This window comes from Syngnathoides biaculeatus, chromosome 18, assembly GCF_019802595.1.
Source record: "Syngnathoides biaculeatus isolate LvHL_M chromosome 18, ASM1980259v1, whole genome shotgun sequence".
Lineage (NCBI taxonomy): Eukaryota > Metazoa > Chordata > Actinopteri > Syngnathiformes > Syngnathidae > Syngnathoides > Syngnathoides biaculeatus.
Window position 1 is genome coordinate 4,268,369 of NC_084657.1, and position 20,586 is coordinate 4,288,954.

General features: G+C 41.5%; 1 protein-coding gene across 5 annotated transcripts in view; it reads left to right on the plus strand.

Annotated features, from left to right (window-relative positions):
* The window catches only part of srrm3 (serine/arginine repetitive matrix 3), a 73,860-nt gene that overhangs the window by 34,073 nt on the left and 19,201 nt on the right, over nt 1–20,586 (plus strand). For 4 of the 5 annotated variants that reach the window (XR_009792422.1, XR_009792423.1, XM_061802751.1 and 1 more), the window contains exons 2-9: nt 1,189–1,493; nt 8,345–8,440; nt 13,683–13,775; nt 14,527–14,607; nt 15,721–15,789; nt 18,496–18,531; nt 19,742–19,792; nt 20,163–20,270. Coding sequence is in view for 3 of the 5 variants with exons in the window: in XM_061802749.1 (XP_061658733.1) it covers nt 1,189–1,493; nt 8,345–8,440; nt 13,683–13,775; nt 14,527–14,607; nt 15,721–15,789; nt 18,496–18,531; nt 19,742–19,792; nt 20,163–20,270 (839 nt within the window). In the remaining 2 variants the exon portion in view is untranslated. The remainder of the gene's footprint in view (nt 1–1,188; nt 1,494–8,344; nt 8,441–13,682; nt 13,776–14,526; nt 14,608–15,720; nt 15,790–18,495; nt 18,532–19,741; nt 19,793–20,162; nt 20,271–20,586) is intronic. The other variant, XM_061802750.1, reaches the window with a different exon arrangement.

The following is a 20,586-nucleotide window of genomic DNA, read 5'->3' on the forward strand; positions in this document are numbered from 1 at the left end:
TTTGCCTTCAGACGAGGTAGAAATGTGGCTGACATCTATAAGCAAAGACACACTTTGCACATCGTCTCTTGTCACTAACTGACATGGGCATAAAACATTGCTGCCAAATTACATTTATGGTATTTGGTAGGACTGCTCACCAGTTTGTTGGTCTGAAAAGAGCATGGTCGCTGCCAGTGCTGTTGTGAGTCATGCATGTCTATGTGGAGGGTGAATCCAGTGTTGTTTTTGATGTGTTTGCACATCATTCTGATTTGCTGCTCAGTTCAGACAGAAATCCTGCAGCTTGTCATGGGAACTTAACATCAAATCACAAAAGGGTTCGCCTCTGGTGTGTCGTTTGGCATTTACATTATGTTCTGGCTTACTGGTACGTTAAAACCATTGCAGGTGTGCACCGGAGGCAGAATTTACATCCATCCATTTTCTTAGCTGCTTATGCTCATAAGGGTCGCAGGAGTACTGGAGCCAATCCCAGCTGTCATTGGGCATGAGGCGGGGTACACCCTGGGCTGGTTGCCAGCCAATCGCAGGGCACACAGAGACAGACAACAATCGCTTGCACAATCACACCTATGGGCAATTGAGAGTCTCCAATTAGTGTTTTGGGGTTTGGGAGGAAACCGGAGTTCCCAGAGAAAACCCACGCAGGTACGGGGAGAACATGCAAACTCCCCACATGCTTAAATATAAATTAAGCCCAAAGATACGTTGAGGGGACATTATCCAGACTTTATTTGATAACCACCTCTAAGTGGATCTGCAGTAAAAAAAAAAATATGCATGAAAAATCCGGTTTAACATGCTGACAATCGTGTATTGCTTATGATATACAAGCTTCTGTCTCTGTAAAACCTTAGCACATCGGGTGGTAATTTGTTGTGCCTTTATAAGATCTGAATACATTTTGATCCTCTGTATCCAGATAAGGTTGTAGCTTTCTATGAAAATTTACTGTTTGGAGCTTCTGGATTGTAGCCATTCTGGCATTGATTTTTCATTGAACAAATGTATTAGCCTTGGCAGATGTCTGCGCTGCTGTTTTCCTGTATTATTATGATACGATTGTTTCGGTGTAGATTCCTCAGAACTCAACTCATATCCTCATAAATAATAATAAGAAAATGCGTAGATTAGTTTTGACAGCCAAAGTGCTGAATTAACAATTCGTCCTCTGTGTCGCCACAGACTACAGTCATCATGTACGATGCAGCAAGGGTACCTTCTCCCAAGGATGGTGCAAATGGACTGACCAAGCCACTCGTCCCCAGGGGGGGAACAGAGATGGGGGCAACAACGGGAGGAGGGCGCCAGACACCAACAACAGCCCTACAAGGAAAAACTGAGGAAGAACAACCAGATGGAGAGGAGGAAGAGACCAAATCCGAGCCGGTCTTAGTGAAAAAGCCCCAAAGAGAGATATTGGACCACGACAGGAAGAGGAGGGTAGAACTGAAATGTATGGAGCTCCAAGAGATGATGGAAGAGCAAGGGTAAGTTTGTTCAGTAATCCCAAGTAAAAGCAGTAGAAAAAAAATACTGTAGAAGATGCTAGGCTAACCGTTATTTTATCTGGAAACTACATTGCCTCGCCATTTTTGCTGTGATGGATGACTTGTGAGACATTTTACAAACACTCGACACAACCAGCTGTGTTTGTGTCTGGCAACAACACAAACATCAGGTTGCTTTCAAATGGCGTACATTGAATTTCATGATCACTGTCACAAATTCCATGGCTGAGCTGAACTCAGTCTTGAGCACACATAAACATTTGCAATCAGAGCTATCATTCACGGCAGATCTGACCGTTTTGAAAAAATATCACTTGACGCATCATAGTTGGCCATTATATTTCACAATGAGGCCTTTGTTGACATTGATCGGAAGAGGGAAAATGTTTAACAGTAATGTCAAGGACTGGTGGACCTGTCGAACAGTTCAGAGGAAATATGGACTCCGCTTACTCTTCATACTGCTTAGGTCACTCTGGCGAACACTCACTTTGAAGGACAGTAACCACTCAGCTCAGCATTAACGCTCTAGCTTAACTGAGGCCATCTTGTTTGGCTGTAAGAATTGAAATCTTCCCATCTTCCCCCATGTCCTTAGACCACCTCCTCCCAAGTTATTCTAATGTGCCCTTGTAACAGTGTGACAACAGGAATTGGGATAGAGAAGTGGAGACATGCCAGGCTTGGGACACAATTAAGAGGATGGCTGGTGCCAGACTGGCATATCTGAGCCATTGTGTCGACTGAGGCCTCAATGAAGTATTAGGATGGGGGTGGGACCTCAAGAGTACTGGTCACAAGAAAGGAACCTATAGAGAGCCTTAGTATTCATAGTGGTCAATTCACTGCTTTGGAGCTGCAGGCAACATTGCCGTTGGTTATTAAAGGAATAAATTGGAGGAAGTGTCTCTGTAGCATGGCAATCTTAGATCACTTCCTCATTCTGAGTTGTGTGCAGGGCTTGTCCTACATACTGTGGTTGAAATGTGCCATAAGTTGTGACATGCCTTTTTCACATGTCTGCCATCAGAATACACCAAGGATGAAAAATGATAAAGCTACAATATTTTCACAGCATATTTCTTGCCATGACAGCAATGGCTCACTTTAGCAGCGCAGCTGTCTCATGTGAGCAGTCGAGACAATTAAATCAACATGTACCAATTAAAAAAACGGATAAGCAAAACTCTTTTCACCACTTATTCCTGCAAAACAGCATACTGTAGCTGCACAGCAATTTTCTCACTTTAGATCTACATCACTTAGGCGAACATGAATTATATTTTATACCTCTACGGGGAGCCTTGGAACCCCAGTCCTTATGACTGCTTTTCTACATTTATGTCCGGGCTCTCAAGCGCTTGGCCTGGGCCAATTTAGGCCGACAGGATAACATTTTTCAGCTCCCTACTTGAAGTTTAGTGTCACTGCAGCCCACACAGTTTTTCCTGAATGGTTGGCCTGGGCGTTTATTTATTGAAATCACTTATAAGCTACCATCGCTCAAGTTGATCATAGTGTTTGGTGGTGTTTGTCAACAAGTTAGCCCAAGTGATTTAGCGACATTAGTCACTCATTCAGTCTCAGTCATTTATTCAATACCAGTCTCTGCTTTGATTCCAAGTAGGAGTGTTCTGCAAATACTTTTAAGTGGCGTTTGTTTTCTTGCTCCTGATGTGCACTGATGTGTTGTTTCCTAATTGTTGTATATTGTCTTATGATAGCTGATTGACTTCCAGCTCAATGAGTTCTCAGAATAATGTAAAGTATATTGCGGGGTGTTTAATTGAGGCATAGTGATGACGCGTGATTAACTGCCCTGTGGCGGCCGAGTCGTTATCCAGCTCGGTAATGAGCGCTGCTCACAGCACCTTGCACTTTAGACACATGAACCTAACCTTATATTGTGTGTTTTCACAAAGCTCATGTCCATCTGCAAATGTGCACTCAGCCCTCCTTTTGCACACATTTAATGGAACCAAAGAAGGAAAATGGAAGATTAAGAATCCATTCGCTAAGCACATTTTCTACGTGGCAAGCACATTCTTCATTCGCCATATACAGTAATAACAATGCATTATTTGTCATACAAGAATTCATTTCACCATAATTGATTATGCTTGTATATGCACTATATCTACATATTCATTGGAATTAGCCACACATAGTAATATCAACCTTTTTCTAGCAACACACACTATCAGTGGCTTATGTAGTATGTATGCATCGAACAGATTTCTGCCTTACGCTGCAGCGACATCTAGTTTTCACCTGAAAACCAAGTGTTATGCACAGAGAAGTATCATCACGCAGCACGAGGAGAAGCACAACTTGATCCTTCCATTCGTCTGGACCAAGACCGTTAACATTCTAAAAATAAAATTTTGTACGTAATCTGAATTCTTTGCAAAAAGAGTCATCCGTAACCTAATATTCCACTATATTACTTTGCGCGTCTGCCTTTGTATGTACAGTATATTTGCATATTTTATGGTACAATAAACATATCTATCATTAATTCTCAAAGAAAGTTCCAAACTTTCACTGTACTACAACTTGACTTCTTGATGTCTTCTTCGTATTCGGAACAGTTCCCCTTTTGGGGTCAGGAAAGAAGAAAAAAATTCCACAGGTGAGTAGTGAGATTGCACAGGCGCAACGGCAAGGGTGTTCTTCGTGAGTAGGCGTGTCGTCATGGCGAAGCAGTCAACTCTTGCCACTTCTCATGCATATAACACAGCAATCACCGCAAGATGGTTGGACGACTGACCCAGATGGGAGAGGAAAAGTCATAGCTTGTAATTTGTCTTTGAAATGTATCTTTTGTAACTCAAGTCCTGGAACTTTTCCAACACAGCTTGTATTGAAGCTAATAGAAACAAATACAAGCATGAGCCAAGCAATAATATTTGTGTTAATATCAGTATGTGCTTAACACTAAACATGTAGTGTGTTCAGTGCTGAATTCAAACAGAATCGGGGGGGAAGCTCTCCATTTGAGGGTGAAACTATTATACAGCAGCGCTCTGTTTATTTTATTTTGGACCCTGAAATAGAAATCTGGGGGCGTTCACGTTGTCCTCCTGTCTTTCCGCCGTCTGTCAATCTCACTAACCACACTGCGGCAGAATTGATGGCCACACTATTTAATGGATGCACAACAGTCCCTGGGCTCAACTTGTGGAAGCAGCGTTCTCACAAAACACACAGATAACACATGCACGAGAACACACACTTAATGGAAGGCTAATAGCGTGAACACAGTCTGAGGAGCGCATTTCCTCTTTATTTTATAGGAATGTTAGTTAGGGGAGATAATCTGCAATTGCTCTGTGATGTCAAATTACTGCAATCACTTTCTTTAATTGTAGCCATTTGTTATGGTGAGCTTGAAAGCAAGCGCCACACTCTAATCGGCGTCTCTTGTCTTGCTGTCTGTTCAAATCACCAATAGGATGTTTTAATGTCGCCTGCTAACCTAAACCCAGAACTTGCATAGACATACACATGCAAAATCGAGTGCCACAGTCGGGTAGATTTAAAGTCTATACCCGCCTCCTCTATCCTATCTTATTTGCTTAAAGATACCCTGCTACCCCCACGGCTTGAAGAAGTGTGAGAAACTGCTGTTCCAGGGAACCCATACAAAGTTTTAATTATCTGGATATCCAAACAGTTCAATTAATCGGTCTTTGGCATCACAATATAACAGTTGAAAAAAATAATAATTGCATTTGCGGAGGCAATTCTGAAATTATACCGCAATATATTAATAGCTTTCAGGAAAGAGCCAATGCCAAAACAACAAATTGTAATAATCACAATTAGCCTCCAGCAATAACTGCAGTGTTTCTTTTTACAGCCACAGATTTAAAAAATAAATAAATCACATAAACGTAATGATTTCACTCCATTACATAGTCATCTTCACAAGATGCCCTATACCAAGTCTTTTTATGAAAAAGTAATGAGCATAATAATTGTTTAATCCATTTATTACTAATTTGAAAAGTGGCTGATCATGGACTTTATTGTCAATTAATGCTGACATAACATATTTGAGAGAAAATAGTTAAGCAGTACTTGGCTGCGTCTAGCAGCGGCACTATTGATTCAGTCTCAACTACGAAGTAATTTGTCTTCCTTGTAGATGTCCTGGAACAGCACACGCAGGATTCATGACTCCAACACCTCATCCCCAAGTAGTTGAATTACTCTTGTCGATTTGTGCACGGATCCACGTATGCGGCGCATGAAGTGAACACTTTGCCAAATACAAATATCCCCCACTTCCACCTCATCGGAAGCTACCACTGTTAGCTAGCACTAATTTGGACATGAACAAAAACTCAATTCAGGTCCTTTGCCCTTGACTTGATAGCGAGTTATGAGAAACTTGAAGTGCAGGCGGTATTAATGCAGTATAAAGTAAATGAAGCAAACTTTAGTCACAATCCAGCTTGATTACAGACAATTGTGAATACACGGCACTTTCCCTTCCTGGTGTACAATCTCTTTGCAAGCAAAAAGATGCTAACGCCTCTGTGATCCCGACAGTGTCAAGTGGAAAACTCTGCAGGATGTCATCTTGGAGAAAACGCATCTTTTGTCTCCTTTCTGCTTTTTGAGCCTTTCACAAAAACACCCCCTCCTTCAATCACCTTGGTTTAAGCGGAAAGGCTGCAAAGGCTGTTGTAAAATGTCAAAAAGCACCTAACATGGTAATGTCTCGTGTGCTGTGCACGGAAGCCATGAATATAAAGTTAAGTGTCTCGGTTTTCTATTGTGCTGGGCTGACAAACTGCTGGGTTGAGAGATTGGCCCACAGCGAGACCTGATGGTGCTGTCAGAGCTGCTGGGCCATCTTCCAGCTATTGCAACTCTCCATCACTCTCGTGCTAATCTCATTCTCCACACTGTCAATATGATGGTGGCTGCAGCTCGAACTACACGGTATCGGCTTCTTTTTAAATCCCCGAAAAGTAAACATCAATTTTCTACTCTGAAATGAACCACTGGTTAATTCACAAGACATCGCAGACCTGGTCCTTTTGCAGTTAGATTGCTGAAGGGACACGGTGCACAATTCCTATTTAATGCCTATATTGGGTTATTTTTGAATGCCCGTTTGTGTGTTTTGGTTCGAAATGTATCCGATAGTATAGCAATTCAGCATTGCCGACATTCCAATTAACAAATCACATACAGTATGTGCTGAGAAAGGGAATTGAAATAAAGTATTGTCCGCGAGGATGAGCAGTTGATGCTCCCTTCCTACGTGTACTTTCTGTTGACCTCATTTTTCATTCATTTTCATTTTTGTTGCAATTCCTTACAAAAAGGTATCGTTTCGATTACATCATTGTTTGATGGTTGTTGCCATGTAAATGTACTTACATTTGCCCCAATATTGAGCTCATCTTTCTCATCATCGCCGTAGAAGATCAGATCATGTGTTTCCAACATTTGATCTAATTATTATTTAATAATTATCTAAATATTTGAGTATCCTTTGATAACATTTTGAAAAGTTCCCCTGCAAATAGGAGCCGGAAAAATACAATTCTTGTTTGCCTGACTTTAATGTGATCATATCAAATCCCTCTTCACCCATTTGATTGAAGGGGAACCCCAAGCAAAACCTCCAGGCAGACTCAGCACAAATTCGAATTGGTGATAATCCTTGACAGCCGCAAATCCCTGAATCCAGATAATCAATCTAAAACCAGCAACAATCAAAATAATGTAAAAACTGATTGAATGCCGTTACCATTACAATTGTTATTGAAAGCAATCCAATGTGCGCTTAACAAATAAACTTTACGTAACTAACGTGGCGGCTTGAGACTTGACACAGAGCCCCACTCACTGTCCTGCGTTGTTTTGTTTTTTTTTCTATTCAGAAAACTTGAAAAGTTTAGCTTCATTCTGCCTCCACATTCCCTCCCATGTGTCACGTGAGACCCGATCACATGTAAAAGCACTACAGAGGAGTTCATGCTGAATAAAGCTGATAGCAATCAGCAGTCCCCCCCATTGTGTAACATCTGGCTCGTGGCCACATTTTTACATCTTTATAATTCTCTCCCTGCCTTTCTCTCCTTTCGTGCTTCCCTCTTTCTCATTAGAGCTCATTACTGGACCTACAAGGGCAGAATGCGGGGAGGATGATCTGACTACACCAGCATCAATGTCGGGTGTGCGGTGCCCTGTGCTGACATGCGCTGACCTGCATGTCTATCTTTTGTAGGCCAAACAGAACGGACGTAACGTGACTGCTGCAGTCACGCTTGTGCAGTGAGGCACAACAAATTCTTTACCTTGGAGAGTTATCTGTCCTGTTGTAAGAAGTTGCATGGAGCATTTTAAGAGGGTTTGATGTTTTTTTTTTTTTTTTTTTGTCTTTGTCCATCTCCTGACGGTTTTGCAACTAAAGAGGAGAATTATTAATGGATCATATTAAATTTAACGTGGTAATACAGCACTCTACATTGCCTTCTCTCTAATTCAGCATGTCCACTCCTCCTCTGCATATTATCAAGTTGTACTTTCTCGTTTAATATCACATAACAGTCAGCTATGGAAGCTAAGGAAGAAACATTTCAGGTATAAAGCATAACTCATTCAAGTGTAGTTTGGATAACATGGAATCAGGATGTAAAATGTTCATCAATTATTTTGACATTGTTAAGCCAAGAACGTGGCGCTGGGTTCGTTGACATTCACACAGCCTTCTCCGGATATCTTCTTCCTTGTTCGCCTTGAAAGCCCAACATATCTGCAGAGTCCTCATTTCTGACTCATTGTTGTTTCTTCTCGTCCGTGCTCAGGTACACAGAGGAGGAGATTCGACAGAAAGTCAGCACCTTCAGACAAATGCTGATGGACAAAGAGGGGGTCATCACCAGAGATGGTTCACAACCAGTGTAAGTCATTTTTTTCCCTCCTCCAGCCTTTGAGAATGCATCTTGAAACCAGTAGTGATGCAACAGAGGCATAGACATCATTTCGATTATTTGGAAAAGCCCCCTCCCCACACCCAAAAAAAATGATACATTGATTTCATTCTATTTCATATGCTGTCAGGAATTCTTCTTCTTCTTTTCCTTTCGGCTTGTCCCGTTAGGGGTCGCCACAGCGTGTCATCTTTTGCCATCTTAGCCTATCTCCTGCATCTTCCTCTCTAACCCCAACTGCCCTCATGTCTTCCCTCACCACATCCATAAACCTTCTCTTTGGTCTTCCTCTCGCCCTTTTGCCTGGCAGCTCCATCCTCAGCATCCTTCTACCAATATACTCACTCTCTCGCCTCTGAACATGTCCAAACCATCGAAGTCTGCTCTCTCAAATCTTGTCTCCAAAACCTCCAACTTTGGCTGTCCTTCCAATTAGCTCATTTCTAATCCTATCCAACCTGCTCACTCCGAGGGAGAACCTCAACATCTTCATTTCTGCCACCTCCAGTTCAGCTTCCTGTTGTTTCTTCAGTGCCACCGTCTCTAATCCGTACATCATGGCCGGCCTCACCACTGTTTTGTAAACTTTGCCCTTCATCCTAGCAGAGACTCTTCTGTCACATAACACACCAGACACCTTTCGCCAGCTGTTCCAACCTGCTTGGACCCGTTTCTGCACTTCCTGACCACACTCTCCATTGCTCTGTATTGTTGACCGTAAATATTTGAAGTCGTCCACCCTCGCCATCTCTTCTCCCTGTAGCCTCACTCTTCCTCCTCCACCTCTCTCATTCACGCAGATATATTCTGTTTTACTTCGGCTAATCTTCATTCCTCTCCTTTCCAGTGCATGTCTCCATCTTTCTAATTGTTCCTCTGCATGCTCCCTGCTTTCACTGCATATAACAATATCATCTGCGAACATCATGGTCCAAGGGGATTCCAGTCTAACCTCATCTGTCAGCCTATCCATTACTACTGCAAACAGGAAGGGGCTCAGAGCTGATCCCTGATGCAGTCCCACCTCCACCTTAAATTCCTCTGTCACACCTAAGGCACACCTCACCATTGTTCTGCTGCCATCATGCATGTCCTGTACTATTTTAACATACTTCTCTGCCACACCAGACTTACGCATGCAGTACCACAGTTCCTCTCTTGGTACTCTGTCATAGGCTTTCTCTAGATCCACAAAGACACAATGTAGCTCCTTCTGACCTTCTCTGTACTTTTCCACGAGCATCCTCAAGGCAAATAATGCATCTGTGGTACTCTTTCTAGGCATGAAACCATACTGTTGCTCGCAGATACCTCCACAGCTCTTTCCCATAACTTCATTGTGTGGCTCATCAACTTTATTCCTCTATAGTTCCCACAATTCTGAACATCCCCTTTGTTCTTAAAAATGGGAACTGGAACACTTTTCCTCCATTCTTCAGGCATCTTTTCGCCCGCTAGTATTCTGTTGAATAAGTTGGTCAAAAACTCCACAGCCATCTCTCCAAATTGCTTCCATACCTCTACCGGTATGTCATCAGGACCAACTGCCTTTCCATTTTTCATCCTTTGTAGTGTCTTTTCTGACTTCCCCCTTAGTAATCATTTCCACTTCCTGGTCCTTCACTCTTGCCTCTTCAACTCTTCCTTCTCTCTCATTTTCTTCATTCGTCAACTTCTCAAAGTATTCTTTCCATCTATTTAGCACACTACCGGCACCAGTCAACACATTTCCATCTCTATCCTTAATCACCCTAACCTTCTGCACATCCTTCCCATCTCTATCCCTCTGTCTGGCCAACCTGTAGAGATCCTTTTCTCCTTCTTTCGTGTCCAACCTGGTGTACATGTCTTCATATGCCTCTTGTTTAGCCTTTGCCACCTCTACCTTTGCCCTACGTCGCATCTCGATGTACTCCTTTCGCCTCTCCTCAGTCCTCTCAGTATCCCACTTCTTCTTCGCTAATCTCTTTCCTTGTATGACTCCCTGTATTATGGGGTTCCACCACCAAGTCTCCTTCTCCCCTTTCCTACCAGATGACACACCAAGTACTCTCCTGCCTGTCTCTCTGATCACCTTGGCTGTCGTCGTCCAGTCTTCCGGGAGCTTCGGTTGTCCATCGAGAGCCTGTCTCACCTCTTTCCGGAAGGCCGCACAACATTCTTCCTTTCTCAGCTTCCACCACCTGGTTCTCTGCTCTACCTTGGTCTTCTTAATCTTCCTACCCACCACCAGAATCATCCTACATACTACCATCCTATGCTGTCGAGCTACACTCTCCCCTACCACTACTTTACAGTCAGTAACCTCCTTCAGATTACATCGTCTGCACAAAATATAATCTACCTGCGTGGTTCTACCTCCGCTCTTGTAGGTCATTATATGTTCCTCCCTCTTCTGGAAATAAGTGTTCACTACAGCCATCTCCATCCTTTTTGCAAAGTCCACCACAATCTGTCCCTCAAAGTTCCTTTCCTGGATGCCGTACTTACCCATCACTTCTTCATCGCCCCTGTTTCCTTTACCAATATGTCCATTACAATCTGCACCAATCACAACTCTCTCGCTGTCTGGGATGCTCAGAACTACTTCATCTAGTTCCTTCCAGAATTTCTCTTTCAACTCTAGGTCACATCCTACCTGTGGTGCATAGCCGCTAACCACATTATACATAACACCCTCAATTTCAAATTTTAGTCTCATCACTCGATCTGATACTCTTTTCACCTCCAAGACATTCAGCTCTTCCTTTAAAATAACCCCTACTTCATTTCTCTTCCCATCTACTCTGTGGTAGAATAATTTAAACCCTGCTCCCAAACTTCTAGCCTTACTACCTTTCCACCTGCTCTCTTGGATGCACAGAATATCAACCTTTCTCCTAATCATCATGTCAACCAACTCCTGAGCTTTTCCTGTCATAGTCCCAACATTCAAAGTCCCTACACTCAGTTGTAGGCTCTGTCCATTCCTCTTTTTTCTTCTGACGCTGGATCCGGTTTCCTCCTCTTCTTTGTCTTCGACCCACAGTAACTGAATTTCCACCGACGCCCTGCAGGTTAGCAGTGCCGGGGGCGGGCGTTGTTAACCCGGGCCACGACCGATCCGGTATGGGATTCTTTAGATGAACGCTCATATTTGTTTGGCACAGTTTTTACGCCGGATGCCCTTCCTGACGCAACCCTCTGCATTTATCCGGGCTTGGGACCGGCCTACAGATTGCACTGGTTTGTGCCCCCATAGGGCTGCATTATATGCTGTCAGGAATTGCGGTGCACAAATGTACTCTTGTTGTATTTCTTCATTATCTTTTCCACTAAAGTGTCAAGCGTGGTAGCTCAGTATTGTTAAAGGTGACATTGTCCATCGTTTCATCCATTTTCTTTAGCATTTGTCTCATCTTTGTGAATTGTGCGGCATACATGCAAACCACTTTGTCCACTATTCTATATTTTTACCACTTTAAAAGACCAGTAGAACGTCGCTGTTATAGCCCTTCTGACGTTGTCCTTCAAACTGTTAGTGTTACTGATGGAGTTATTTATTGATGGAGAATGGCAGTATAGTGTGGTGACGTGACCTCACAGTCTGCAAAGTAATGACTGCGAATGGCGCCTTGCTTCCCTCTTACAAACTCGATGAATGATTCTCCCGCCTCTGCACCTCAGCTGGTATCTGCTGACATTTAAGCAGATCACGGTGAAATGCGGAGGCTTGCTGCAGCGACGGCAGGAGGAGTTGTGCTGCAAGCAGATGCACGTAGAGGAGGCTTGATTAAAAGGACAGAGCTGTGGGGAAGGAGGACGCAATTTGGAACTTTTCACATTTGCGTCCTTCTGAGTCCATTTTGGGATTTTAGACCCTGATTGTGTACAACCTGTCTGTAAAAGCATCGATGTGGAAAATTTAGAAAGTTGTAATTTCCAAGATTGTTGTCTCCTGCGCTTTTACAAGCCTCAGCACTCACTTGAGGCCTGCACAACACATTATAGGTACTCGTAAAGGATGTTCCTCTGCCCAGACAAATCAAACCGTCGAAACATGACATTATGGAGGCTTGGTTTCCTTACTTTAATTGAAAAGTGGAACCGCTCATGTCTTAAGTGATTCGAGTAAATTCAAGTATTCATTCTCGAAGAAGTCCCTGAAAATCGCATTTGAAATTCGGGGTTATGGATGCCTTGCAATGAAGTAGTTGGCACATCGGGGTAGGATAATTTCATCATGCGGCACAAGAAAGCATGCTCAATTTTCCGACTTCAAATTACGTGCTAACTCATTTGGTAGCACATGATAACAGAATGACATTTCTTGGTTAAGTTCATTAATAAAATAAATGAACACTAAAGTACAGGTCAAACTTCAACAGACGCCCCAGTACAATTCACACCTGAATCAACATAACGCTTGCATGCCTTATAGAAGTAGTAGCTCAATCATACAATCCTTATTGATGATTGTTCAGTTCAAACTCCATCATGCCCCCAGGTCTATTACCGGCCTCAGTGTCTTTCAATCTACTTACCGTTGGAGGTTTTATTCAACATATATTTTACATACAAACTTTTGACAGGTGAAGCCCGTCAGCAGCAGCGTATTATATGTATACACTTGCACAAAAGCAGCCCGCTGCAAACATGGATACCCCAGCGTGTAATTCTGTTTGCTGATAAGCACAATAGATTTCTGGCGGGCGGACCAAGCGACGGCACCTAATGTGTAAAATGTGTGTTTTACACAACAAAACTGTATGGAAAAATGGAATTTAATGGCTCACTCAAAATACAGTATATCTGTGTATTTATATATTATTTCGAAAGTTTCAGTTGCTGCTTGCTCTTTTTTGGCGGTGCAAGCGTATCAAAATTCAGCAAAATATTTAGAAAAACGGCACAAAATACTGTCATCTGAAGGCCAAATTCTGACACCAACTATACTGTACATAATTTGTAATATTAATCCATTTACCCTTTTCCTTTTTTACTTTGTCCGCTGAAATCGAGCATTCTTGCAAGTAAAACAGATCCCACGATGGCATCTTTTTTAACGTATTTTTACTATTGTAATGCCTCCTTCCTGGTCAATATCATGCAATATCCACAGTAAAAAAATTAATAGCCTCCACAAGTCAAACAAACGAATTGACTTTTTTTCATGACCTAACTAACTTTCAACAAGGACTCCAAATTCCTAACCATCCGCTGCCCTATTCAGGGTCAACCACATCCACTACTACCCTGAAGATGATGCTGAGTTGGCTGGCGATGAAGATGGAGACTACGCCGATGATTATCACAGTGATAACAGGTCAGTCACACAATTGATGCGCACTGTTTTCATGTTCACTTGTTGACCTGCTGTTAATACTCAAGTGATTAATTAAATCATCTATGCATTATCTTCACTTCAATGGATATAGTAACACGGGTTTCGAGATGCAGGCGATATAGTAGCCGCAAAGATAAATACCTATTATTATGTGCTCAGTTTTAAATTACACGGTGCAGAGGGATGCTAAGGTGTTTACCACTTACGCAAAAGGCTTCAATTCCTTGCAAGAGCTTTTTATTTCAGTGTAGTGGTTTATTTACATTGTTGTCTTGCGGTCATTGCTTTAATGATATGTTGCACTTCAATGTTAAAACTGCCTGGGTAAATTGAGTTTCTTTGGACACTACCACACCATGTGATCACAAATTAACTTTTCCTACATGGAATAAATAAATAAATAAAATACAACTGTTTAAAAAAAAAAAAAGGGGGTGGGGGGGTGGGGGGTGTTTTCACCACCCTAACTTAAGGTACTTTAAAATGGTAGTGTAATAGGATGGCTTATCATCCTGTGTTGTGGCTGGTTCTTTCTGAATCTGTAATGCCATCAAACAAGTGTAGAGTTACCATTTCACTGTACATTTGAATTAAATTCCCAATCGATACAACTCCAGCGGCATAGGAAAATACTGTTGAGGTTCCACTGGATTCTCACCTTCTCCGTTGTTAGATTTTCCCAGGAAGAGCCACTCACTTGTCTACTTCTATCTTTTTGTGGATATTTCAGATTAAAGAGGAAATCAAGCAGCTCTCCATCCCCCCGTCCAAAGAAAAGAAAGAAGAAGAAATCTGGCCGCCGAAAAAGTCGGTGAGTGGAAATATACTGCTCTGAGTGGTTTATGAAATGACTGAAGAATTTTGTAGTAATTATATTAAAATAGTCAATAACCTTGATATATACTGTACATAGGTGTATGCCAATTTTGAAACAAAGCATAAGACTGCAGGAGGGGATTCCTGCCATGTAATTCACATCACAGTATCAATTGAGCTGTATATTGCAATATAAGCTTCAGTGTAAAATGATCACGAAAGCATTTATGAATGGGTTGTTATTTCATAGACAGACAACCATTCACACTCACTTTCACGCCTATGAGAAATTTAGAGACCCTACCAGGAATGTTTTAGTGATTGCGTGAGGAAACTCACAAAGGCACATGGAGAACATGCCAACTCCACACAGGTGAGGACGGATTTGAACAATGGTCCTCAGAACTGGGAGGCAGATGTGCGAAGCAGTTGTTCATCGTGGCCACAGAAAACATGTAATATTGAATATTATATCTGATATCAAAGCAAGTTGCATTTAATCAATGAGGACTTGGGGATAGATTTGTTCAAAAAGCTTGGCTACATATCTTTGCTTTCCATTAGCTGGCAACAAACTTGCATACTGTGATAAGTTGCCATGAAAACTGGGTGATTCTTTAGTTCTTACATTAGTTATGTTTTCTCCTCCTTTAGTGATAACCGTACATTCATAAATATTGCTTGCTACCTGCCACATAGGTGAGGATTAGGAAATACACAAAGAAGTGAGTATTCCCATATTGCTTTATGAGCAGCTAGTAAAGCACATTTAGAGTACGGGGACGCACTGGTCTTTCAACCAGTTCGCACTATGACCAGAGACCCATGAGTCATTTTTCTTCCGAGACCGATACGATGACATCAAGAAGCTTTATTGCAAGTGATAACTTCAGTCCAAATCTGTACCTTCTGCCCATTACACCATTCATAAATTAAGTTAAAATGCATCCAAACTTCAAGTGCAATAAGATGTTACACCTTTCCCGGGGCCTTGACTCACTACAGCCTCTAAATCGAAAAATGGGACAAATTCACAATTTCAGATTCAAAATTCTGTTTGTCACCATTCCAAGGCTGGTCACATTTCTTTCCTTCTCTCCAACGATAGGTTTGGCAGCTCATCACCCTCTCGTAGAGAGAAAAAGAAAAAGAGCAGCAAGAAACACAAACGTGACAGGTGTGTGTATAAAGAATGTACCGTAATTTCTCAAGTATAATGCATCTTGAAGGATAATATGCACCCCCAAAGTTGACCCCCCCAAAAAATCAGGAAAACCCTTCTACCAATGTACAATGCGCACCATCAATTTGCTGCTACCCATATGCTCGAAATATTGGGAATTATCTGTATTTATATTTTGTTAGGTTTGTACTTGTAATATTTTTCAAAAAACTGGCGGTACAATAATCATTAATAATAATCATTCTGCACGTGCTTATCTAACAATATATAATATAATATATTCTCAGGACTGGCCACAGGACACACTTGTCCTGGTCCCTGTAATTGTCAGAACAGAATCCCTCAACCAACTAAAATAAATGCTCAATGATGGCATAACATTTTATTAATACTGTTGATAACACATATTACAGTCTTAAATAAATCTTTAGCACTGTTTGACCTAAACATTTTTTGCATTAAATATTTGTGCAGTTTATCTTCTACATTACACATCCTTGGCCAAGACTTCAAAAGCAACATCGAGCTCATCTCCAATCTGAAAATATCCATTGTAGCTACCTTTGGTGACTTGGTCCAGTTCTGGTGCCTCCTGAATCCATGAACAGTGATCCCATTTTGCTCCCACAGCATATCATCCCAACATGCTACGCTAACGATCGTAAAATGCAAGATCCCTGAGGAGGTCATAGACTTCAGGTTGGGGGTGCACATTACTGTAATAAATATAAATGTTTAACATAAGACATCGAATATCATATCGAAATGTATATGTATACCTTTTTTTTTTACCACTCTATGTACCTGTATACAACTATACAATGTGATTGTATTTTTTTATTTTTCATCCATACCTAAATATAATGCGCTCTATTAACTTTTATGGAAAGATTTTCGCATTATTTTTGAGAAATTACGGTATGAGGTGTGTGTGAGAGTCTTCATTTAATCTCCTAATGCTCAGGAATAAAGTCCAACCCTCAAGAGCTTTGATTGCTCGTCTTGTTGAGTACAGTGGCCTTTCAAGCGTTTGTCAAATGTTGCTTCCATTTGCCTTGGCAGAGAAGAGAGAGGTGAAGACAAGAGAAAGATGCTAAGGAAGGAAGGAAGGAAGGAAGGAAGGAAGGAAAAGCGAAGATGAAAAAGAGGAAAGAGAGTAAGGTACAGGAAAATAATAAGGTGAGGAAGTAAAACATAAGATGAGAAGCAAAGGAGGAGGGAAATAAATAATAGAAGGTAGTAAGCAGGTCAATAAATTAGGAAAGGAAACTTTGTGGATGTGACGAATGAAATGGTGAGGATTCCTCTTTGGTTCACATTTTTACAGTCGTCGACATAAGGTGGTCATCATTCCTTCTTATCGCTATTGCTGTAACTTTGGACTGTGTTCGGCAGACAGTTACAACGTGGACCTAAGACTAACTCACTACCTAACTAACATGTGAGCATTTATAAGGGAATGTGTTGCCAAAACGACGCCTTTTAGACTCATTCAAATGTTTATCCTTTCACGGACAGTCACGTTAAAAATACGTGTCTCTGCATTAGCACATGGACATAATATAAACAACTGTCCATTCACACACACTTGATATATGTAAAATGATCAGATGCACACCAATTATAGAATTGGTTTGTCCAATTTCACCAGTTCTCAGAAGTGGGATTAAATGTATGACTGTAATGACACAGCCTTCCCATATTACCAAATACTACAACACCAATGTTCCCCATTTCTCAGCTGCCCCCTTCTGCCCGAGTCCCATTTGTCCTCCTCTTCTATCACCAGATTTTCTCACTACAGCTGCGCTGCAGTGCACACGTTGATGCTTGAATAATGTATGGCTGAGGCGCATGGGAAGCGCATAAAGGGTTCCACCCCAGAAACACCCTCCTTTGTTGATATTCACCCTTTTATGATGCACATGAGGACAGAAATGGAGGGAGTGTACAGTACAGTGCTTGATGATCATTATGTCACGGAATTCATACAGCTTTGTGTGCGTTATAAATAGCTTTTCAAAATAGATTTGTGAGATGGGGGGCATGTACTTTCACTCTTGTGGCAGGTTAATTGTGCACCTTTGTTCAATAACGGTGGAATGAATTCTCCGGAACAAAGCCTCATTCTACCTACAATAATTCGTACATCACACTTGTGACAGTTTTATTACCCCTCTTTCACCTTTCTAGCGATGTTGCTCTGACGCACACTCTTGGTGTGTGAATCAACAGGGGAGGTGTGGGTCTCCTCTGCAAAATAACAACATCTCCCACAGACGTTAACTAATCCCCATGGAAACCGCAATGAGTGTGACAGGGATCTGTCATTGAAGGCCTGGGTCAATAAACAAGGTTGATGTATTGTATATCCTACAGAAATCAAGAAGTTGGATCTTAATAAAAGGGCCCCGTCTTTGCACATGCATGTAAAGACATGCGAGTGTTTGGGGACCAAGTTCAATGCTTTTACACTAATTTGAGCAAACTAAATTTCAGACACCGTTAGATGATCCTGTACTCATTATTTGAAATGACACTTTGACTTACTGCTAATTAAAAGTCAGTCACTGTCAGAAATTGTGGCACAGAATATTGTAAAATACATGTTCTGGTTAAAAATATCTGTCTTGTCATACACTCATGAATACTTTGCTTTAAGAAGCTGTCTAATAATAATAACCATGTTTACTTCTGCAGGTCGGCATCAGGCTCCAGCAAAAAGAGGAGGTACAGGTATGTGTGTGGAAAAAGAGAACTAGAACTATTCACATATAGTATTGTGTACAAATATAACATAACATGTCATTTCATGAAAGAAAAAAACGTGAAGTTGTAATTTGCGTCATGGTAGAAGTTAAAGACGAAACTAAAAAACATTGCCATTTGGAAAAAATGCAACACATGAAGGACAGTCAGTGCTTTATTTTACTGTTATTGGTTTCACAATGGCAAACAATTTTAATTGCACATTGTAGTGCATCGTCACCCACTGTTACTGTCTCCAGTACACTACACATTTACAGAGTTCATTATATGATACTATTTTTATGGTGATACAATTTGTGGAGCATGTCTAATATGTCTTTGTCAACTAATACTCCCCCTCCCTTCCCCTAATTTTAAAGCTTGATGGGGGACACAAATTCCATTATATTCTCCGATCTCTAAGAAATATGTTTCTAATATTTTGCCCCAAATGCAGCCCTTGTTTTGGATCAAATTATCCAGTGTCCAGTGAGTGTATCTACATAATATTTCGTGCTCAAAGTTGTTATTAATGGTCTAGATCAAGGGTGTCAAACTCATTTTTGTCGTGGGCCACATCGTTAGGCTTTCCCCCAGACTGCTCTTGTGACTAAATTGAGAATATCAAACGCTGATACCAGTAATCGCTATCGGACCGATAGTGGCCTTATTTCAAGGGACAGGCTGCTGACACTGGCCACCAAAAAAATCTGACATGGAATAAGCCCTCCTCGCCAGATAGTTGGCGCTGCTACACAGTGGCAGTTTGACCCATTCATCAATACTTAGGTGAGTCAGAAAGAATGGTCCCTTTTTCACAATTATCTGCCATTGTGTTAATTTAAATTTATCAAAAATACTTAATAGTACACAAGAGTGAATACTTGTCCTGGTATTAGTCTAAAAAAAAATGTAGTATCAAACCTACATACGGACGTATAATGACCTTTTTGGCATTTTAGAAAGAGACCGAAAGTGAACATACATGAGTTGCTTTTGCGGGCCATTTAAAATGATGTGGTGGGCCAGATTTGGCCTCCCGGCCATGAGTTTGACACCTGAGGTCTAGCTTGAACACAGCGCCAAAATGCAAATCTTCTTTTGTTGTCTGATTTAAAATTCGAACCGGAGCATAGTATAGGGAGTGATAATGTTAAATATAAAATCTTTCTTCACCAGTGTCTCATTACTATTTCAGGTCGGGCAGCCCAAAGGACAAACACAAAAACAAGAACAAACAGAAAAAGAGGTGAGGCACACATCAACTCCGAGAGAAATCTTATATTGTTTACATATGAAGCTGTCAGAACTACTTAACTTTTACAGAATTACTCCATTGCGAAGAGAGGGTCAGTTGGTGTTTTGGAGTCTTTTATGTCAGATTCAGTTTGGCACAGAATGTTAAAAAGAGTGGAAAGCACCAATTGATTTTTGTTTTCAGCTTTGTACTACTCCCTTGGCTCGATCTAAAAGTTTTCAGCTCTGCCTGCGCTGCTTTCCGCGCAATCAGATGGATGACTGAGTTCGCTTCCTGCTTGTGTGTCCCTCTGGTGTATGCATGCATCCAAATTCCTTCGTATTTGTGCAAATGTGTTTGTCCCTTTGTGGTGTCCATTTAGATCCCCTGCTGAGACCCCCAGAAGGAGCACACAGCGCCAAGGCAGCTGTTGCAGCAGCCGCAGCGCCTCCCTGTCATCCACCGGGAGCACCTCCAAGTCTCCCAGCAGGTATATTCCATAAATCACACACACATGCATGAGTTTCTGACACAGCGGCATCACTCTAGTGTGTCACTCGCACTTATCTGTCATTTATTTTCCCTCCTGAGGGGAGGATTGGGATAACATTGGGGCTCCTCGACGAATCTTTTAATGACCCCCATTAAATGGTTGAGATTCGTTCTGCTCCCTTATTGAAATACTAATTGCTTGTCATGCTGTCTGACAGTTCTATTTTCAAAAACAGTCACATTCACTTGCTATTTCCTGGTGTCCAATTTATATTATAGTACATGTAACACTTTGAAAGTGTGTGGGGCAGTCT